This window comes from Leuciscus leuciscus (assembly GCF_965113295.1).
Source record: "Leuciscus leuciscus genome assembly, chromosome: 13".
In the NCBI taxonomy this organism is placed as follows: domain Eukaryota; kingdom Metazoa; phylum Chordata; class Actinopteri; order Cypriniformes; family Leuciscidae; genus Leuciscus; species Leuciscus leuciscus.
Window position 1 is genome coordinate 17,170,216 of NC_138737.1, and position 21,545 is coordinate 17,191,760.

Consider the following 21,545-nt stretch of genomic DNA (forward strand, 5'->3'; position numbering starts at 1 on the left):
TCACTAATAGGCTTGAGACGCGTCTGCTCAACAGTCCGCGTTGTAACTATGAGGTTTTTTAGTGGTAGGGGTGTAGAGTAGACGCACGATAGGCGAAAAAAAAGTGTTTGTTTATAAGTGAGTGTGGAGAAGACTCGTTCAGCCGTGATCCACGGACGTAACCTTTAAGAGTATGCAGCGTTGGATCACTAATAGGCTTGAGACGCGTCTGCTCAACAGTCCGCGTTGTAACAATGAGGTTTGAGCAGTAGTGCTTCTCAGTGAGGAAGAGTAGAAAATGTTCGTTGTAAGCGGGTTTAAAGAGAAAAATCAAGAATTATAAATCAAATCGATAGAGCTCCAAAAACAACAACGCATTCAGACGCAACGCATGATAATGACAGGACAAGACATTATTCACCGTGTTTGTTGAGTGTTTCTTATTCACCTGAGCTTTTATGAACTCAAAGGCGCGAGAGAAAATAAATAAATAAAAATAGCTGAGCGCAAGGGTGGCGCGTTAACAGGCTAGCGAATTACTAGCGTGTTATGCGTCAGGGTTGGGTAAGCTGTATTTAGTAGTAATATAAACAACTAGAAATTGTAGTAAATGATGGTTCAAAACAAGGAAATACGAGGCTAAGACGGAGCTTACAACTCCGAAGCAAACACACTCACAGCAGGCAGCGAGAAAAATCAAGAATTATAAATCAAATCGATAGAGCTCCAAAAACAACAACGCATTCAGACGCGACGCATGATAATAACAGGACAAGACATTACTCACCGTGTTTGTTTGAAGGATATGTTTATGTGAACTCGTCAGCTTGAAAGGGCTGATAAATAAAACTTATTTTATTATTATTCATAGGTATTCATACTGCAGTTAACACATACATTTTCGTATATTTGGACAATGTTTAAGTATTTAAATATGCACAGATTTAGGAATGTAAAAGTTTTAACAAATAAAATGTATATTATATTTGTATAGTTACATTTGACTGTTTTATGTTTATTATATATGATTATTTATATTAAGATTAGTCCGTTTAGATTAGTAAATGTGATGGCATTGAACAGTCTTATTTATAAAAAAATCTAAATCAAAACCTGTTAATTCATTTAGTGAATAAGGTGAAATAAACAATAGTTGGTGCAATTCATTCTTATAGAATTACTGCCCGTTATTCAGTCAGCTGAAGGAGCTGGTCGAGTATTCTCTGACATTTGCTTAAACTGAAGTGCAAAATCTCTGAGGTTTACATTGCAGATGAAGGAAGTAGTGCCATTTAAATAGGACACTCCCTAACCTTAAAGTCTGCTAACCTAAGAAAGATGATTATAAGAAATGTGTAAGCCAACTTTTCTATCATGGACTTGTTTGCTGAAATTAAAATTGCACAAAGTTTGTGTGGAGCAGAGAGTACACACCCTGCGGGACATATGAATGTGAGTCATCTAAAAACTTTCTTTAATAAGACAGCTCATCTCAGCGGACCCCCTACAGAAACAGAGTTGTCAGATACCTTATTGAGTGCTGAAATGCTTGGCACTTTCCACACAAGGCTGGAATGAAACGGGAAGCCACAAGGATAGATGGGACTAATTTTTTACGGATTTCACTTTAGCTGCGAGCCTTGGATTGTGCAGATCCATCAATATTGCGGTGTGTGGTACTTTTAGAGGAGCCGCTGTCATCTGTGGCTGTTGAATTAGCAGGGATCTGAAATGCAGAATAAACAGACGTGTTTTAGCTCTGACTGTGGTGACTGGGGAAATGTAGATTTGACATTACAATTGATGGCCTTTTTTGTCTGTCTCATAGTGAGATTTTTATTTATTTGTATCAGTAAAGTCTCAGTTGTTTGCATCCTGCACACCCACACCGGATGAATCCATTTGTTTCCAGTTTGTCAGTGTACTACTGCACTACTGAAGATGAAGCTCTTTTGTTCAAAGCATATACAGGAAGATAAGAAACACATTTTACATTACAAACGAAGCATGACATTGGGGCAAGTCATAACATTCTCACACAAATAAATGCAATGACATCTAAATGTATCTAAAACATACATGATGTGTACAAATCTAATACAATGTCTACTTCTACAAATAAGATAATATATATATTTGCACAGCATATATATTAATATATTAATATTTAATAAATTAAATATCCAGACATATAAAATTAGAGAATATGTCTTGAAAATGTTGAAAAAAATTTTGTTCCATTTATTCTTTAATGCTGTTAGATTCATCCTTTAAACAAGAAACAACTATTTACACACACTATTTTTTGGTTTGAACCAGAGACCTCAGCATTTTTGGCAGCACTAAAGTCAGTAAATAAAATGAAGAATCAATGTTTAATAAACAGAGACACAGATCTATTTTAAACCTAATACCAACCAAACTAGAAAGTGTCTGGATAACAAAGGTTGTGTCACTTATAAAGAGTGAAATATGTATATTTTCTAAAAAGACAGCACAGTCATCAGCCTTTTCTGCTTTTTTTCTGCTGTTTCCTCTACAGGTGGTGAGGTGCCCTACACGACTTTGGCTACAAGGATGATGATGGGGGTTTGGTGGCTTTTTGCTCTGATAGTCATCTCCTCCTACACGGCAAATCTGGCTGCCTTCCTCACTATCTCCCGCATCGAGAACTCCATTCAGTGAGTACACGCATTTATACATGTCACTCTTGCAGCTAGCGTCAAACACTGTAATCATCCTCACAATAACAAAACAACAAACAAGTTGTGGCTTTCAATCTTCATCTCAACTTCAACTTCAGTCTCAGTTGAATATGCTGTGTAGTTTAAGCATATACTAACAAAGGCATGCATTTCTGGGAGCATTGATTAGTTTTGGATAGGAATGGTATTAATTGAGCAGCATTCTTCAAATGAAAACACAGAATATACAACACATATAATACACAGAAATACATCACATTCTTAAGCTACAAAAAAAAAAGAAAAAAAAGAACAAATCTGTTTGTGTCTAATATAGTTACAAAAACACACAATTCCAAGCTGTGTGTAAATGAATACTCACAAGACCTCAGCACTGTTTCATGGTGCTCAGACTTCTGCTGTGTGTGTGTGCCTACTTAAGCATATTTTGGGGACAAATTTGTACCCAGAAGTGAGCCAAACCTGACAAAACATCTCAAAACCTTATTTTGTGGGTGTTCTCATTTGCAAAATCAGTATAAAGGTAAAGTAAATACTTTCTTCTTTCTTTCTTTTTTTTAAATGCAGAAAGTTTTCTCTTTAAGGTTAAGATGTGGGTTTTTCAGTTATGTTTTAGTATTTATAGCTTTATGTAAAAACAAAAGTGTGTGTGTGTGTGTGTGTGTGTGTGTGTGTGTGTGTGTGTGTGTGTGTGTGTGTGTGTGTGTGTGTGTGTGTGTGTGTGTGTGTGTGTGTGTGTGTGTGTGTGTGTGTGTGAGAGAGTGTGGACATGGGTATCACTTTGTGTGTCCAAACAGCTTAAAAAACATACTAAACAGTATTTTTTTTTTTTTTCATTAAAAAATTGCAGAACGTTTTCTGTGATGGGTAGGTTTAGGGGTAGGGTTAATGTAAGGAGGATAGAATATGCAGATAATTAATTAAATTATTATTAATTATGATCAATACCATTACACCACCTCAAACTAATAGTGTTCTGCCTTTTAAATAAAAAAAGAGTAAGTCATTTGAGTCTGTTTCAAATGGTCAAAAATTCGACTCTTTCTTAACATTCATAATTAGTTTTTTGTTTCTTTTTAAGACTAATCACAAATTACATATCCGGCCGTCACATAAAAAAAACGTGTTTTTTTTTTTTTTTTTGGACTGTTTATAGAAATGTCATATTCTTGACTCTTGAATGCTAATAACAGAAGGCCATAATTTTCATAACAGGAAGAGCAGCAGCCGCATTTTGGTAAATGTTTGAAATGTTCCACCTCGTCATAAATTACATTTAATAATAAAAACACTTCAAAAATCACCTTATTAAAACGTAAAAAGGACTCTTTGTCTGTCCGTCTCTTTGCTCTCAACCAGGCAGGTTAAATAAATTACCAGTGCAGAAATGTCTGACGTCATTCTCACTGGAATGATAAATCTAATTTGTGGCACAGGAAATTAAAACAGGGAGTTGCATGCCCGAAGGAGATCTTCCGCACACACACACACACACACACACACACACACACACACACACACACACACACTTGTATATGTGGCTTACGGGACTTTCCATAGGCACAATGGTTTTTATACTGTACAAACCTGTTTTATGAAAATTATTGAATTTTATTTATTATTATTGTTGTTATTATAAAATGTTTATATGAAATGCATAAATATACATATTAAATGTAATACTGTTTACGTTCACTTAAAACATAACTTACTGTCTTTACGGGAAAGCTGGCCAAGACCGTCATTTTGACATACTTTGTGTGTATTTGACTGTTTAAGTGCAAAAGCAGCAAAAAAGAACTCAATTTAGTACTGAGAGGCGGCTTTATATCTGCATAATCATGTAACAGCAACAATATTCATCCGGAGCAAATGAGTGAGCAAGGGGAGGCGGTTTGTGTGTCAACTCGCTGTTGGAGAGATGAGAGAGCGAGAAAGCGCAGCTGGTATCGGGTATCTATTCTGCGGGAAATGAGTATTGGAAGCATTTCAGATATTTCAGTATCGATATGTATTGAAAAATCGATATTTTTGATAACACTACGTAGCTCTTAGTTTATTATTTCAGATGCCCTTTTAAAAGACTACAATTGAAAAATGTATGTATTATATATAAATTTAACCCACCAAAGTTGCTAGTGGGACTCACTGTGTTAATACACCACTGCAGAAATCCACCCGCACTTGGGTGTTAATATTAATATATATTAGGGCTGGGGGAATTAACGCGTTCCTGTTGCGGCTGCTATTGTGAGTGTGCCGAACCAAGTCACCCTGTCATGATGGAGAAGGACAAGGATAGAGTTTTAGGAAGAATCTTTGCATTTAAAAAGTTGCCTGATGGCACGTTTGACAAAACAAAGATGGTGTGTACAATTTGCAAAGCTGAGTTCAAATACCATAGAAGCAATTCGTCTTTAATATACCATTTAAAAGCAAAGCACCCAGTTGCTAGCAATTGCTTTCTTAAATTCAACTGGCACTTTAACATTTTGTTGTTGTTTTAATATTGTTGGTGCATATAAAGAAATTATTTATTTTGGCCAAATGGCTTAAGTTCTAAACTAATCTAGACTTTTTGATGACCTTGATGGTTTTAATATCAAACTTACCCATTTTATGTGATGGGAACAACTACTCTTTGGTTCTGAGGAGAGTCTGTTTACAGTTCACAAAATGTCATTAAAATATTATTTAAAAAATAGACTTCCTTTGTGTTGTTTAATTGAATTAGGTACTTCTACGTTTAAATATTGATGATTACAAGCTTGGGGGAAAATGCGATTAATTGCAATTAATCACAGCAAATTGTGCGATTAATTCGTTATCGATTTTTTAATCGATTCCCAGCCCTAATATATATACCTTTCACCGCAAACAAGCAGAGACGGTCCTGGAGCAGGGTGGAGTTATGGGGTTTTACCGACAGTTTGAGGATCCAGTGCAGTTACAAGGTTTAGTCACAAGTTCTTTTTTAATCAGTTTTCATTGCTTAAATGTTTGCAAAACCCACAGACAGGTGTAAAGGGTGACCAATAGTAATGATTTGGAGCTACTAGGTTTCCGCCCTATACAGAGACGATATACAAATTAAATTTTTTAACATATTTAAGCTTTGCAAAACTGTTAATACCAGATTTTGGTTTAGTGCACTTTATGAAAAGTTGTCACAAATGATACTCACAAATCCATTCCAAGTCACTGCCTTGACTCCGCCCACTATGAGATGTCACTATTCAAGCGCACTTATCGGACTAATCAGATTCACCGTGCCCAGCAGTCATATAAGCTAAGGCTGCGTCCTCCGAAGGTCGCAGTATTCAATCAAATTTAGTTATTCTTCGTGCGGTGTAAAATACTGCAATTTCTTTCTTACTTTGCAATCTAACGGTTACTTTTCTTAAATGAGACCGCCTCGATGACGTATGCAGCCTTCAAATGCGATCTCAGGAGGATGCCGCCTTCGAAATGAGATGCAGCTATAATCAAATAATCAAATTCAGCAATGACTAGCAGTGATAGAGTTAATTGTGCTTAACAATCCTCGTAATATAACCATGTAGGCGATTTGGGGAGGTGGTGTTACTAGGGAAAATGAGAGTATTTAGTATTTATTTTTTCATGATCTCGGTTTGTTTATTTTTCTTTGCATTAGATTATCATTAATGAGCCTGTGCTTAGATCGCTTGATTCTAGCTCTATGCACCTAATTAGGATTTCCATAAATTTAAATGTATTATCTTTTAATGTGTAGACGATGGCAGGGTCATTACAGAAATAATTACAGCCTAAACTCCGCACCCAGGGGTCTGTTGTATTTAAAATACACCATTCAGTCAGGAAGAGCTGAAAGATTTATGAGACCAACTGGGTGGTCGGGTGAGTTCACAATTGGATAGTTTTGTCTTGAGAGGAGTTTCATTACCTAATAGATTTAAAGTCGGTGCAGTTTGTTTAGGATCATATTCTTTTGTTGCTGTGAGAATTTTAAGCCCGATGGATACTGGACAAAAAGAGGGAGGGTTAGTTCATCAGTCTCTTTTTAATCGACTTTCCTGATCCTAACCCAGTGTTAATTAAATCAGAGCAACATCAACTTATCAACAACTCTCACTTACCCCACATAGCTCTTAACCAGTTAACACAAAATCTATACATTCGCTCGTTTCATTCATCAGGCTGGTCCTCAAGGAATTCAGATGAACACTTTGTACTTATTTGATAATGAATGCATTTATGTGAAACTTTTGCATCAAGGCTGAATCCTGCCTTCAGAGTAAAATTTAACTCTAGAAATGTAGTATTTTTTAGTTTTGTTTTACAATATGTACATGCTGGCACCATGATGGTTTGGATTCAGCTGTAGATGTTTCGAGAAAGAGAAATGTATCATCTTGTGATTGAGGAAAACACTTCAGTTTTGTCTTTCAGTTTGTGCTGATTGCTATTGTTTTAAATGATTTGCAAGACTGTGCCACTGATTTGCTGGATGTAATACAGCTTAGCAAAAAAGAAACACATCACTGATGTTCACTTTTATCCTGAAACAGCATGAAAATGTTTTTTTTTTAACAGAGAAAAGTAATGAAGACTGTACTGCAGCCTTAATGTTTAAATCTGCATACAATGCGCCCTTGTAAGGAAGTGCATTTGAATATTCATGCATATTGTTACATCAGTTTAGAAATATAAAAATGGTTTAGGAAACAGACTGTACAATGCGGCTGTGAGATGGCGTCCATCTGTGAAGGTGAAGGAGGGCCAGGCTACAGGCTTCTCGAGATTTGTTTTTTTCTGCACTCACAGTTTCCCATGCCAGTTTGCCTGCGGTCTGGCTAGGCATAGTCACTCCGTGCCACAGATGACAGTTTTCCTGGCCAAAGCAAAAAGATCAGCTAAGCGGCCGCAGCATTTGAATGCCGCCAGATGGTCACCTATAAAGGGTGTGAAAAAGCGTATACACAGATAGATTGCTATTCTTAAGGCTAATTGAATTTTGCAGTAACAAGAACACAATGCTGCATTGCAAATGTTCCGCTGGTATTAAAAATTACAGAGATAGATTAAACTTTGTAAGTCATCTGTTTGCTAGTGTACTCCTAAACATAAACTGTTTTCTATTTTAATATATTTTCAAATGTAATTTATTCCTGTGGTTCCTGAATTTTCAGCATCATTACTCCAGTCTTCAGTATCACATGATCCTTCAGAAGTCATTCTAATATGCTGTTAAACTCCATAAATGTGCTCAATAAACATGTCTTATTATTTTCAGTTGAAAACAGTTGTGCTGCTTAAAGGAACACACCAACTTTTTGGGACTTTTGCTTATTCACCGTATCCCCCAGAGTTAGTTAAGTCCAAACATACCCTTTTCATCTCCGTGCGTGACGTAACTCTGTCTGACGCACCCAACGCTACCCTAGCTTAGCACAAAGACTGGAGGTAAATGGCTCCAGCTAGCATACTGCTCCCAATAAATGAATCGCTCCGCCCAAGTAGCAGTGCTTCGCCTTCTGAGAATATAGTTCCCAGTATGTATACGGTTAGAAGATGGCTGTGTCTCATGCGACCTTGTTATTTGTACACGCTGTGACTATACAAATCACAACATGTAAATAGGAAAATGTTGGCATTATTTTGTCACTTATTGGGAGCAGTATGCTAGCTGGAGCCGTTTACCTCCAGTCTTTACCTCCAGTGTTAAGCTAGGCTAGCGGTGGGTGCGTCAGACAGAGTTACGGCACGCACAGAGATGAAAAGGGTATGTATGGACTTATCTAACTATGGGGGATACGGTGAATAACCTAAAGTCCCAAAAAGTCGGCGTGTTCCTTTAATAGTCAATTTTTTCTTTTTTTTTATGAATATGAAGTTCCAAAGAAAAGCATTCATTTGAAATAGAAATGTTTTTAACATTGTCTTTGCTGTCTCTTTTGATCAATTTGACGCGTCCTTGCGCGTTTTTAATTCCTTAATATATTTTTAAACCTTTGAACGATAGTGTATTTATAATATTATAAATGTATGTAATTTATAATAAATAACTGTAAGCACTGCATTAAAACAGAAGACAAATACAACAATAATAAAATAATAATAATGAATTATTTTGAATTAATATCAAAGACAGTTTATGGCAGGGTCAGGTTATTTTATATGTTCTGCCCAAACTTCCTGTTTTAATAAGGAAGACAGGGGTGAAAACTTGTAATGCTGTTTTATTAAGTGCACTGTGACCTACAGAGTACACCACAAATATGAAGGACTTGCATTAGCACTGAAAGCGTAATGTCACAGACCGGACCTGCATTGCTCAGTAGCCCTGCGGTGGTGTTTTATAGTACTGCAGGGTACTCGCGGGTCACTTTTATGGCTATTCTCCATGCAAATGACACCCAACACATAACCATAATTCTCAGGGAGGGGCGGGGATTAAGTGGCGGGATTAATTAGGAGCAATAAAAGATTAACGTTTGTGGGCAAGTTCATTAAACCTTCAAAGGATGCCAGCGGAGTTAAGCACTAGAAGAAGACGACAGCTGTCTGATGTAATAATATTTGATAAATTAGAGGTCAGTCTGATTATCTGCGCGAATCTCAACGGCACCAACCCATGCTCTCCGCTGTCAGTAACATACTGCTCGAATGTATATAAATATTATTATATAGTGGATGTTGAATATTGATACAATGCAAAAGCACTCATTTGTATCCTTATCAGTTTTCAAAATGAAGTGAGACTTTTGAAACTCTTTGATGAACTGCAGTGTGATGATGATGATGGCGTGAAGGGAAACCAAGAAGGCTTCATCTTTATTGTGTTTTCCAATTATTCGCTTAATATAAATATTACTGCAGGGAATTAGTGTCCCTTGGTTGGCTAACTTTTAATTAGATGTAAGATATTAACACAAGTTGCTGAATAAACAGTATTTGACATAACATAAGTGGGTGAGCAACAGTCTGTGCAGCAGAGCCGCTGGATAGATTTACACTCACTTACATTGGCCCAATTAAGCTCAAACGTGTGGGTATTCATGCATTCACATTGTAGATTTTTCAAATAATGTTTTAATCGTAAAATTACTATGCCCCCAGGCATCAACCCAATAATGTTGTTTTCTAAATATCTTTGATTTGAAAATGTTTCGTTGTTCCCCTACAGGTCACTGCAAGACTTGGCTAAGCAGACAGACTTGCCGTACGGCACGGTTCTGGACTCCTCCGTTTATGACCAGGTCCGCAGTAAAGGCATGAACCCTTTTGAGAGGGACCCGATGTACTCACAGATGTGGAGGATGATCAACCGCACAGGAGGAGCTGAAAACAACGTGGAGGAATCAAAAGAAGGCATCCGGAAGGTAGGACGCTCCCGGCGCTGTGACTACCGCCACCATTTATCTAATTACAGTGCTTAACTGCAGTACAGTGCTAATGTTCTCTGAATAGAGATATCAAAGTAAAATTGCACTAATGCGACTCAATGGTGCTTGAGTTATGAGTGATTTAACTCTGAGAATTCCCCCACTGAATTCCCATACTAATTAGTTGCGGGTTAATGCCTTATTTGTTAACCCATGTTTTTTATTCCTCTCTTCCAAGCGTGTTTTCATTTGGAATTTTAAACGAGCTCGAGCACTGCAATTAAAAAGGCTGGTAGACAAGTGAAGTATGAAGGCAGTCTGTGCTGCCTTCAAATCTTGAGAGTATCCTAAAGAGTAAATGGCTTAGAGTGTTTTGTTAATGTGATATCATCTCACAGGCGTTCGGATAAATATTGTATGACAAGGTGACACCTCGGTCTTGCCAGAGGCATCACCCTCCTTCAGCCTCTCCTTCCTTCGCCTCTCTTCTGTTCCTGCCCACCTCCTTTGGTAGCTTGTAGGCTTCAGAGCACCCCCTAGTGACCTACTTCTGGAGTTTCTCTCATTATTTATGACCATGAAATGATTTACATTTCAGCCATTTAACAGATGCTTTTACCCAAAGACATTTACAAAAAGTGCTTCAGCTTTACAAATGATGCTGTTTAAATGATTGTCAACAGATTGATGCCGTAAAAATCCCGTAACTAATAAACAAGCCAACATGAAATTTTTTTTCCAATTATACTTATATTTTTGCAAGCAATAATGCTCAGAATTTGTTGAAATCGAGAATCGAGGACATTCTGTGCAGACAAAATTTTTTCTGTTTGCATCTTAAATTTTTAATTCTAATGTTGAATTGGTATTAATTTGTGATTACATTGGGTAATCCTTCAATTGTCATCAATGCAATAATATTAAGCCATCAACGGCATTTAAAATATTGTGTAGATGTACAACTATGCGTGTTGATGAAGGGTTAGTTCACTAAAAAATGAATTATTATCCCATAATTTACTCACCCTCAAGCCATTGTGGGTGTATATGACTTCCTTCTTTCAGCCAAACACAATCAGAGTTATATTTAAAAAAAAATATCCTGGCTCTTCCAAGCTTTATAATGGGAGTGAATAGTAACTGAGATTTTGAAGCCCAAAAAAGCTCATCCATTCATCATAAAAGTAATCCATACGGCTCCAGGGGTTAATAAAGAGGCATCAAACCTCACCTAAGCTACGTCATACGTCAGGTCAGAGGTCACTCTTCAACTTGCGTACGACCGTAACCGGAAGCTAGTAATTATAGTTTATAAAGTTTTAAATATGGATATTTTTCTCACAAAAGTCCATCACTTCGTTTCAGAAGGCCTTTATTAACCCCCTGGTGCCATATGGATTACTTTTATGATGGATGTATGCATTTTTGGGGGCTTCAAAATCCAAGTTATCATTCACTCTCATTATAAAGCTTGGAAGAGCCTGAATATTTTTTTAATATAACTCCTCAGATTGTGTTTGGCTGAAAGAAGAAAGTCATAAACACCTAGGATGGCTTGAGGGGAAGTAAATTATGGGATAATTTAATTTTTTTTGGCAAACTAACCCTTTAAATGCAAAATTCCCTAAAACAAACCTCCTTTGCCAACAGAGACAATGGGGACTTTTTTGGCACATACTATTTTGATGTCAATAGTAATCCAAAAACAGTAATCTTAATATAAATCATGAACTGGCAAATAAATTTTTTTGACAAATAGAGGCATATATTGTTCTCTTTGATAATACAGTTTAAGAATACTCAACAAAGGACAAGAGATTTATTTTCCATTTCTAAAGGAAAAGTGGTGGATTCTTAGTAACAGAAGCCTCTCTGCCTCTCTGACATTTCCTCTTCTCATTTATTACATAAATAGCCTTGCAGGCTGTTTGCAAGCACAGGCAAATGTTCTTCATAGAATTTTCAGCCAAAAATTAAAGTTCTGTCATCATTTAGTTATTGACTTTCTTACGTGAAACAATAAAGTATAAATTTAGCAAAATGCCAGAGCTTCTGCATACAGTCAATGGGGAACAGGGGCTGTCAAGCTCAAAAAAGCCATAAAAGTAGCCCATATAATTTATTTCAAGTCTTCTAAAACCATACAATAGCTTTTTGTGAGGAACAATAAATAACACCTTTTGTGTTTTACAGACCAAAAAAAAAAAAAAAGCTAAACTTAATGTTTGGAAAAATGTGATAGAGTAAATGATGATGTATTTTCATTTTTGGTTGAACTATCTCCCTTTAAAGAATCAAAGAACAGCCGCAGAATTTGTTGTGTAACAGCAGGACTTGTCGCAGCTTGTGAGATTGATCATAAAGGACTGGACAAACATCTGCTCTGATTTCCCCAGCAAATATTTACGATGTTTATTCTCAGTTGTATTCATCTCTTCTCTGAGCTAGTCATGTGCTAATGCTGAGAGCCCCTGTTTCTCATTTTTCAATAATAGGAGCAGACTGGGAATTTCATTTCTGTGCTAAGGAAGATGCTTTCATAATTCATGAGCGGAGCATACAAGATTTCTATTTTTATGCCACATTTTCACCCACATTGCAAAACATTAATACTTCCACTCAAGATGAATGTGTTTCATGAATTTTCATAGGTCTTATAAAGTGTAAAAAATTAGGTGTCCCTGGAACTAAAGATGGAGAAATTAAGGCAACAGTTTGCAGTTAACGGTTTTTCTTCTTTGAATTGGATATGTTTACTTAATTATTTTAAATAAATGACTTGACTAAACTATGGAAACCCCTTCCTGTCACATAAGGTGAAAAAAAAATAATTATGACATGCTTAAGTCATAATTATGACATAAAAAGTCGAAATTACTGTATGATATACTAAATCGAAATTGACATAGTAAATCGAAATTATGACACAACTAAGTCGAAATTATGAATTGCTGAGAGGATGAGTTGTGAACACATTAATGAGTATTTTAAACTTGGTTTTAGCTACTAATGATGACATTCTTGCCTTATAAGCAAAAAGGCATGGAATAGCTCTGAGCAAATGCACTCTTGAAAGGATTTTAAGCAAGAACAAGCTTTGGCGCAGAAAGAACAAAACGGATGTGTTCAGAACAATGTCATGTTTGTATGGATGCACCAAAAATGTTGGTTGAATGGTATTGTAACTGATAGAGAAAAAGTGCGAGTTCTGCTTTTCATTAAACAGTAAATAAATCGCATAATTTCGATTTAGTTATGTTTCGGTTTAGTAATCTCATAATTTATATTTGCTATGTCCAAATTTGGACTTTATCAGTCAATATCGATTGTTGAAAAAAAAAAAATCTAATGTGGCGGGAATGGGCTTCCATATCCTGTCGTGTTGGGTCGCGTGAGATCAATGAGCAGCAAGTCATAATTTCGACTTGGTATGTCAAAATTTTACTTTTAGATAATAATAATGATTTTTAAAGTCATAATTTCATAATAATATCTCATTTTTTTTTCTTATGTGGCGGGAATGGTCTTCCATACTAAACATATGTAGTTGCCATGACTTAAAATCTGTCATCATGGAAACAATGACCTTTTTATATTAAGTAACTGTAAGGAGATCTTTTTTTTTATTTAATTTTTTACTTTTATCAAGTTATTATAATAACTTAAAATGGCTCTATGCTAATTGTTCACTTTTATCATTGTTTTAATTTGTTCAATATTAGCAAATTTGACTGAACAACAAAACTACTATAATCAAGTATATGGTTGTGTTTCCCTTTTTTCAGTGTACTGTAACCTTTCCGAATATTTTCCATTGACATTGCATCCTTAAATGATTAAGCAACGTCATATTACAACAATAGTCTGTTTTCCTGTTCACAACTAGAAAATCAAATGTGGATGTATGAAGGAGGCTTTGGCCTGGAAACTGTAACACTTGGAGAAGGACACGAGAAGGTCTGCATTGGAAGACATTTTTCAGGTCATAAGATGAGATATCCCCATTATGTCTAGCTCAGTACCCACTGGAGGAGAATTTTGTACATAGACCATTAGTTGACATCAAAACATGATACAAAGAGGGGAGCGGGAGGGGGTGTGGGGAAGGAGAGAGAGGTGCCTTTGACTGCAAACAAGACAGTCGATATAAGCCAGCACTAAAAGGATTTCAATCATATTTCACCATGCACAGACTTCATTATCTAAGGCTTATATAATGGCCTGCATGTCCATTGCCTGAGAGAGAGAGAAAAAGAAGGAAGAAACTGAGGGCCAGACACAGCTGAGAGAGTGAAGAAGACTCAGACACAGAGGAATTGGGAAGAAAGACAGATTAAAGGAGGAGTTTGCCCAAAAATGAGATTTCTGTCATTATTTATTCACCTTTGTGTCGTTCCAAGTCTGTATGACTTTTCTATGCACTTACAATGAATTGCTATTAAAGATTTCAAGCTCCAAAAAGGTCACAAAATAGCCATAAAAATGCCTTAAAAGTCACATATGGCTAATTAACAATATTTGCTAAATATATTATTCAAAGGTTTGGGGTTGGTAAGTTTTGTGAAATATTGTGAAATATTATTACAATTTAAAATTACAGTTTTCAATTTTTTTTTTTACATTATAAATATCTTTACTGTTACATTTGATCCATGTAGTGCATCCTTGCTGAATAAAAGTTATTTTTTTATTTTTTTAAATGGCTTATATATTCTGAAGTCACGTGAAGGTTTAGTGATTCATGAACGAATCACTCGGATCGTATAGCTTCAGATGATTTTAAATATTTAGTCATGAGGACCACTTTTATGGTGCTTACATGGTGATTTTGTGTCTTTTTTTGAAGTTTGAAAGCTTTGATTCCTTTTTCATTGTGAAGTAATGGAAAACAGCAACCAAGACTTGTTTTTTCACGGAAGAAAGAAAGCCATGTGGATTAGAAACGATCAGTGGGTGAGTCAGTGATGACAAAATATTCAAGTGAATTCTCATTAGAGAGGGTATCTAATGATCTTTCCTCCGTTCGTTCTTCATTCCCCAGATTCACACAAACACGCTATACAAAGAGCTGCTCTCTTCTCATTACACAAACACTTATTTATCATTTCATTCTCAGCTTGCTCATTAGCGTGTTGTCACACCGAACAGCACAAAACAGTGCAGTGCATGTGGGAAGTCGGACGGTGATTGTTTAGAAAGCGTAATGATGAGATTTGAGTCATCACCAGCTGAGGCAACGTGAACGCATGAGGAGGCCTGCTCTATGGGAAAAATTAAAACTCTTTAACACCTGCTTGGTGCGTTTGAGAAATTTCCACAAAGATCAAAGAGAGCCGCTGTGTTTGCGTAGAACTGTGTTTAGAGTCACGACGCTCATCGTGTGCACCTGCTCACCACTTATCACAAGAAATTGCTATTGTTGATTTGCAGATATTTAGACCTTTGTTAAAAGCAGTGTGAATGTGTTTGTGTTAATCTCATCTTCATAAGAAGCTGAGAGTGTTTTATTAGTGGCATTTAACTCTTATTTGAAACCAAGAGACAGTACTGTGGATAAGCAGTGAGAGAATGTTTAGCGGTTATTTGTTAAAAAGGGCTTTCAAACTGACAGTGATTAAATCAATGCAAATTAATTAACAGTGATTAAAAAGGCCACCAGATCTCTGTGCTCTTGATATTTGATAGTTATTCCGGCTCAACCACTGTATCCAACTTTCAGGTGTTTCATTTGGACCAAAACAATTAGTCTTTTTAAAATGTTGTCTGACTAATTTCACAGCATTCTTGCTGCATATCACTGACAGTGTGGACGCCCTTAATAGTCTAATTGCAAGGACAATATGTGTAGTTTCATAGCCTGTGAACATGTCAATCCCAAGAACACTTGCTGTGTTTATCGTTATTTTGATGTTTTGTGGGGCAAAACGGTTATATTCAGGTCCACACAGAACTCCATAAGATCTCTACAGAATCAGAATGCCTATAGCTTTCACAGACTTTCACATCCTCATGGGTTTGATTATTCAATATTTTGACTAGTTTACTTATGCTTTCATTTACTAATGTTAGTGTGGTACTCTCAGCTCAGTTTAACACATTTTACCATGTTTAATTCCATAGATGTTTTTCCAAAATCAGTGCAGAAAATTCAAAAAAGTCTGTAGACATCTGCAGATTAGTCTGGGCCTGGATACAAATTTATATTGGAAACGTAGGAAATGGTAACAAATAGAATTTTGTCTTTACCAAAAATTGAATTGCAGTTGTCACGATTACATTTTACACAGTGTGTATTCACACTGCCATTCACACAAGTTTGTGGTCGACAAGATTTTTTATGTTTTTTTAAAGAACTCTCTTGTGCTCAAAATTGGCTGCATTTATTTGATAAAAAATACAGTATAAACATTAATATTGTGAAATATCATCACAATTGAAATAACTGTTTATTTTCATATAAATCTAAATGTCATTTATTCCTGTGATGTAAAGCTAAATTTTCAGCATCATTAGTTTAGTCTTCAGTGTCACATGATCCTCCAGAAATCATTCTAAAACGCTGATTTGATTTTTAATTTGATTTATTTATTTTTTATTATCAGTGTCGAAAACATTTGAGCTCCTTGATATTTTTTGTGGAAACGTAATATATATATTTACATAATATATAAAATAATTTGTAGCATTTTAAGGGCCAGATTTACTAAACAGGGCAAATTAGCATGAGAGCGCAATTCCAAAAAAGCGCAGATGGGAGTGGAAAGTTCTGTGTGATCTAACTGACGACGCACAAATGAAAGAACACAGACGCAGCCGGATCATTTCCATAATGACCAATGCAATCTACCGACAGCAGCGCAAACTAGCGTTTAAGACGTGCTTTTTTTTTTTTGGGCCATTAAATAATGGTGCAAATACCAGTAAATTGACAAGCGCAAACCTTAGTAATCACCTTGCGTGATTCATTTAAATACTCTCCTCCCATACATTTTGCCTCTGAAAGGGAAACTCCTACAAATGCATATGCAATAAGGTCAGCCGCAAAAATAACTGTCCATGCCTTTTCAGCACTAGTTTTTCACTTCATGTCATTAGTAAAGCCTGACAGTAGTACCGCCAAAAGATTGTGTGCCCCTGCATAAGCTGTTAGTAAATCTGGCTCTAAATGTCTTTACTGTCACTTTTTTCAATTTAATGTGTCCTTGAAAAGAAATCTTACTGTCCTCGAACAACAAGTATAGCCAAACATATGTCCTGTAACTCTTGTTTGAATAAATAAAACACTGAATAAATATTCTTTATATTTTTCCTTATTCTACATCAACTCTCTGAACCATACTCCACTCACAACACTCAAAGAGAGAGAGAGAGCAGAAGAAAAAACAGAGAAAAATAAAAGCGCTTTGGACACCAAATGGAGAAGAGAGAGAGAGAGAGAGAGATAGTGTAGGAAACGTGGAAGGGGAAGATAATTGAGACTGGACATCACAGGTAAGATGCAAATAAATGAGGAAGAGAGGTAGAATGGAAATGCTATTTAACTGGAATTAGCCGAGACTTATCTTCTTCCTCCTGATAGATTTAGTGGAGCATTGTTGCTATAGGCATCTGATGGAATGAGCTGGTGTTAGAGCTTCAAGAGAAGGGGCAGACCGGAGAAAGACCCAAAGAGAGAGGATAAGTGTTCAGAAAAGATAAGAGGATTGCAAGAAGTGGTGATAATTGTGAAGCTGTTTTTAAGGGGTCTGATATGTATATGACTTTAAATGCAGACTTATATAAATTAAAATAAGATCTAATTGAGGAGGGTTGATCTAAAAGGAAATTAGGCCCCATTGTCTGTCTGAACATCGGGAAAGGCTGAGCTCAGAGTGCTGAATCTACGTGGAGAATAGGGGTGGGTGATAAACTGGTAGAAACAATTAACTGGTTGAGATTTTGGACTATCGTCTCTATCGCAGTTACACATGTGACGTTGCTGTGCTGGCGATCACGGAAGCTTATCATTTGCTTGAGTTTTTAAGCATTGCGGTTTAAAAATAAGTGATTTTAAACTGTTGAATCGCAATTAGCAGCGAAATATATCTCGTTTCAGTATATGGGTGCGCTCTCTGAGAGACTGTTTCTCAGAGTTGTCAGCACGTGAGAACAGAACTGAGTGCTTTTTGCCACCTATTTGGGCTTGAACAGTTAAATACACAAACCTATGTGTCAATGTGACCATGTATTTTCAAGAAAACAGTCATTTATGTCTTAACTTTGAGGTGAGAGAGAAAACGCATAAGTATATTGGATCCGTGCAGTCTGTTTTAAAGTGACAGCATCCAAATTTACCTGCTGTCATTATTAATTTTAATCACTTTTGTAACTTTAATAAGAATTTTTTTATAAAACAAGGAGTGCAAAAAACCTGGGGTGTAAAATCTGTATCCCGGTGCTCTTTGGGTGTAGGGATAATTCGACTCATACAAACATATCAAGCCAAGGCACTCGAGAATTAAAGTAAGTATATATAAAAAGCCTTTATTTAGTCATGGCTTAGGCAATTAAAGTCAGTTTACAGAAAACCGCACACCGGCACGTCGCGGCTAATGAGCTTTCATCAGGACCCAGTTTTCTGTAAACTGATTTTAATTGCCTAAGCCATGACTAAATAAAGGCTTTTTATATATATTTACTTAAATTCTTGAGTGCTTTTTGGCTTGATATGTTTGTAAGAATACATGTATATTTTATTTACACAGTAAAGACTATGCGTTGTTTTATTTATACATTTGGTTCCTTAATACATTTTATGAAGCATTTCTAGTGCCTGAAGTTTTTCAGGTATAGGTCTTTGTTCTATTGTAGTTTATTTTCTTTGCTCTTTCTTTATCAGTTTACTTGTCTTTGTCAATTTACTAGTTTTTTAGGCTAGTATTAGTTTTTGAAATGATATTGAAAATGGTGATAAGAATTAGTTTCAATATCAAAAATGTTGATATCATAACTTTATTTAAAGCAAAAATAACTATATTGTAATATATATACCAACAACTTTTATTGCATTCAAAATCATGTGTACGCACATCAGAATTATGAATCTGTAAGTAGCAACTCCCCAGAAGGACTTGGAAGGCAGCGTTATATCTGAGGTCTCTTATTCCTGCTGTGACACTTAAAAGAAAGGATTATGACAGGGTTTAATTGTTGCGAAGGCTGAAATTCCCTTTTTAAAGTAGAAACGGCTGGCTTAAAAGTAAATTCTGGAGCTCACATTGCCATTTCTCTGAGCAATGTTTCTCCTTCATGCAGATAAACATTCTCAATCAGATTCTTAACGAGTCACTCCGGTGAACTGTAATGACAAATGTGCTATATTACTAGGGAAATGGAAAGCCCACACAGCAGCTCTTCCACGTGGGTAAAAAAATGGGGCGGGGGGGGGACATAACTAATGCAGAGGGCATGCAGGGAGAAACATCAGTGTGAGAAAAAGCAAAAGACAAACAGCCTTTAAAGGATGAGTTTAATCTCCAGCTCAACAACCCTCCGGTCTGCCAGCAAGATGACCCAAATTGGATCATTAAATTTCACTTCTGTATTCCTGTGGAGACGTGAGAAGGAGAATGGCCCCTCCACCCACCATTCTTTTCAGTTTGTTTTTAGGAGACAAAGTTCAATTATTGAATTGTAAATAAATTAAAAGGACGGGGCGGCAGTATCTAAGTGTCAGCAGCCGCATACATTTTGTGGCGACTGTGTAGAGCAAGAGGTGAGTGTGTGTGTATTTTCTTGAGGTAAACTTCAGCGATGCCCCGCTCATTCTTATTCTGTTTGTCCCTGCATCCCTCCACCACATCTTTATCTTTGTCTGCGGGAGACAAGATGGCCCACCGCCAGGCCTTAATGGACTTTTGGAAAGCAAAGAAAATAATACATCACAGGTCGAGAAAGGAGAGGTAGAAAAGGGGTAGTGGTCCTAAATATTTATTTCTTGCCAGCAAATATTTGAGAAAATGACCATGGCCATTCATAGGAATACTACCTGGGCTTCACCCAGACTCCCATGCACATGAATACCCACAAACCATTTGTTATTACCTAGAAAACATGAGCATTCATGTGTGTATTTGCGGTTATGGAAAAATAATAACAGTAACGCCATGCATTGAATCGCAATTGACACCGCAAAACCTTTTCCCACTGTCTCAAATTGTGAATGCTGGTGTGTTACGCACAATTTTACTTTTTCCTGTCATTGAAAGTGCCGGTCGGATTTCATTTTTCCAAATCCGACATCTGTGACTTGGCTTACCTTTACAACACACTTTTGCACTTCATGATTGTTTAATTCATTTTTTATGATATTAGTTGCCTCAAACAGGAGTTTCTTTGCAAATCTCAGGAGTTCTGACAGCATGTTGCTAAGCAAACAGCACAAGAGTCACCATGTCTGCGCTGGACGCAACAAAGTGACCGTTGCAAATCCATTTGTTATTTGTGTCAGAAGTAGCGCGAGCACTTAACGTATGTCAGAAAATAGGACAGGGCATCAGTTTACTGACGGTAATTTGTCGCCCCATCCAGTGTAGACGGCATCACTGATTCTAACAGGTTTTATCTGCTTTTTGTTGCATCGCGCCAATCGAGACTAGTGTAAATGAAAATATTATACGGTTATTTTTTTTAATTAAATATACGTTCAATTATATTCATAGTTTTGAGTTTTCAGAGCTTGTTGTAATACATTATACGAAGGATATGCAATGGTTTAAAGTATAAATGGCTTAATAAGGTTGTATAATTAATAATTAAGTACGGAAAATTTATTTTATATAAATTCTTTTTTCTTTTTTTTTGTATTAAGGCCCTTCCACCACAAGAACTATAACTATAAATATAATAACGTCTATAGAGATTACCATATTAGCATCCAAACCAATAGACGACTATTATTTGTACAGACTGCAGTTATGTCGTCTGCCACTTTAAATGCTTGAGCTTATTAAATCCAGGTGGATTCTGATTGGCTGCCAATGTTTTTATTGTTCTGAAAATGATTCCTACAGTATCGTTCCTCTGAGTCGTTTAGTTATAGCTGTGGTGTTCTAGAATTAGATAGATTGCTAAAACTGTATAGTTATTGTTATAGTCAGTGTCCTTAGTGTAAACAGCCCATTTACACACCTAATTCTAAGAAGGCGAATGGGATAAGAGAAATTAAGATCATAAATAAGCTTATATTTATTTCAAAACTAAAATGTATTGGCAAATATAGTTAATTTTTACTGAAAAATATTATTTTACACAATTTTATGTCTTAGTATGTATTTGTATGCTTATTAGACTACAACACTGAACAGGTGTGGTCACATTTAACGTTATTCATTGAATTTTTGCATGCAAAATCCGCATTCAATGCAAATAATTTTGAGAATAGGGATTCACGCATTCAGGAATTTCACATGAGCACAAAATATTTTCCTGCTGACTTCGCAACGGGTTCAAGTCC

General features: G+C 36.2%; 1 protein-coding gene across 5 annotated transcripts in view; it reads left to right on the top strand.

Moving 5' to 3' along the window:
• grid2 (glutamate receptor, ionotropic, delta 2) overlaps window positions 1-21,545 on the top strand; it is a 438,477-nt gene that overhangs the window by 378,605 nt on the left and 38,327 nt on the right. For all 5 annotated transcript variants that reach the window (XR_014211127.1, XR_014211128.1, XM_082188355.1 and 2 more), the window contains 2 exons: window positions 2,522-2,660; window positions 9,853-10,048. Coding sequence is in view for 3 of the 5 variants with exons in the window: in XM_082188355.1 (XP_082044481.1) it covers window positions 2,522-2,660; window positions 9,853-10,048 (335 nt within the window). In the remaining 2 variants the exon portion in view is untranslated. The remainder of the gene's footprint in view (window positions 1-2,521; window positions 2,661-9,852; window positions 10,049-21,545) is intronic.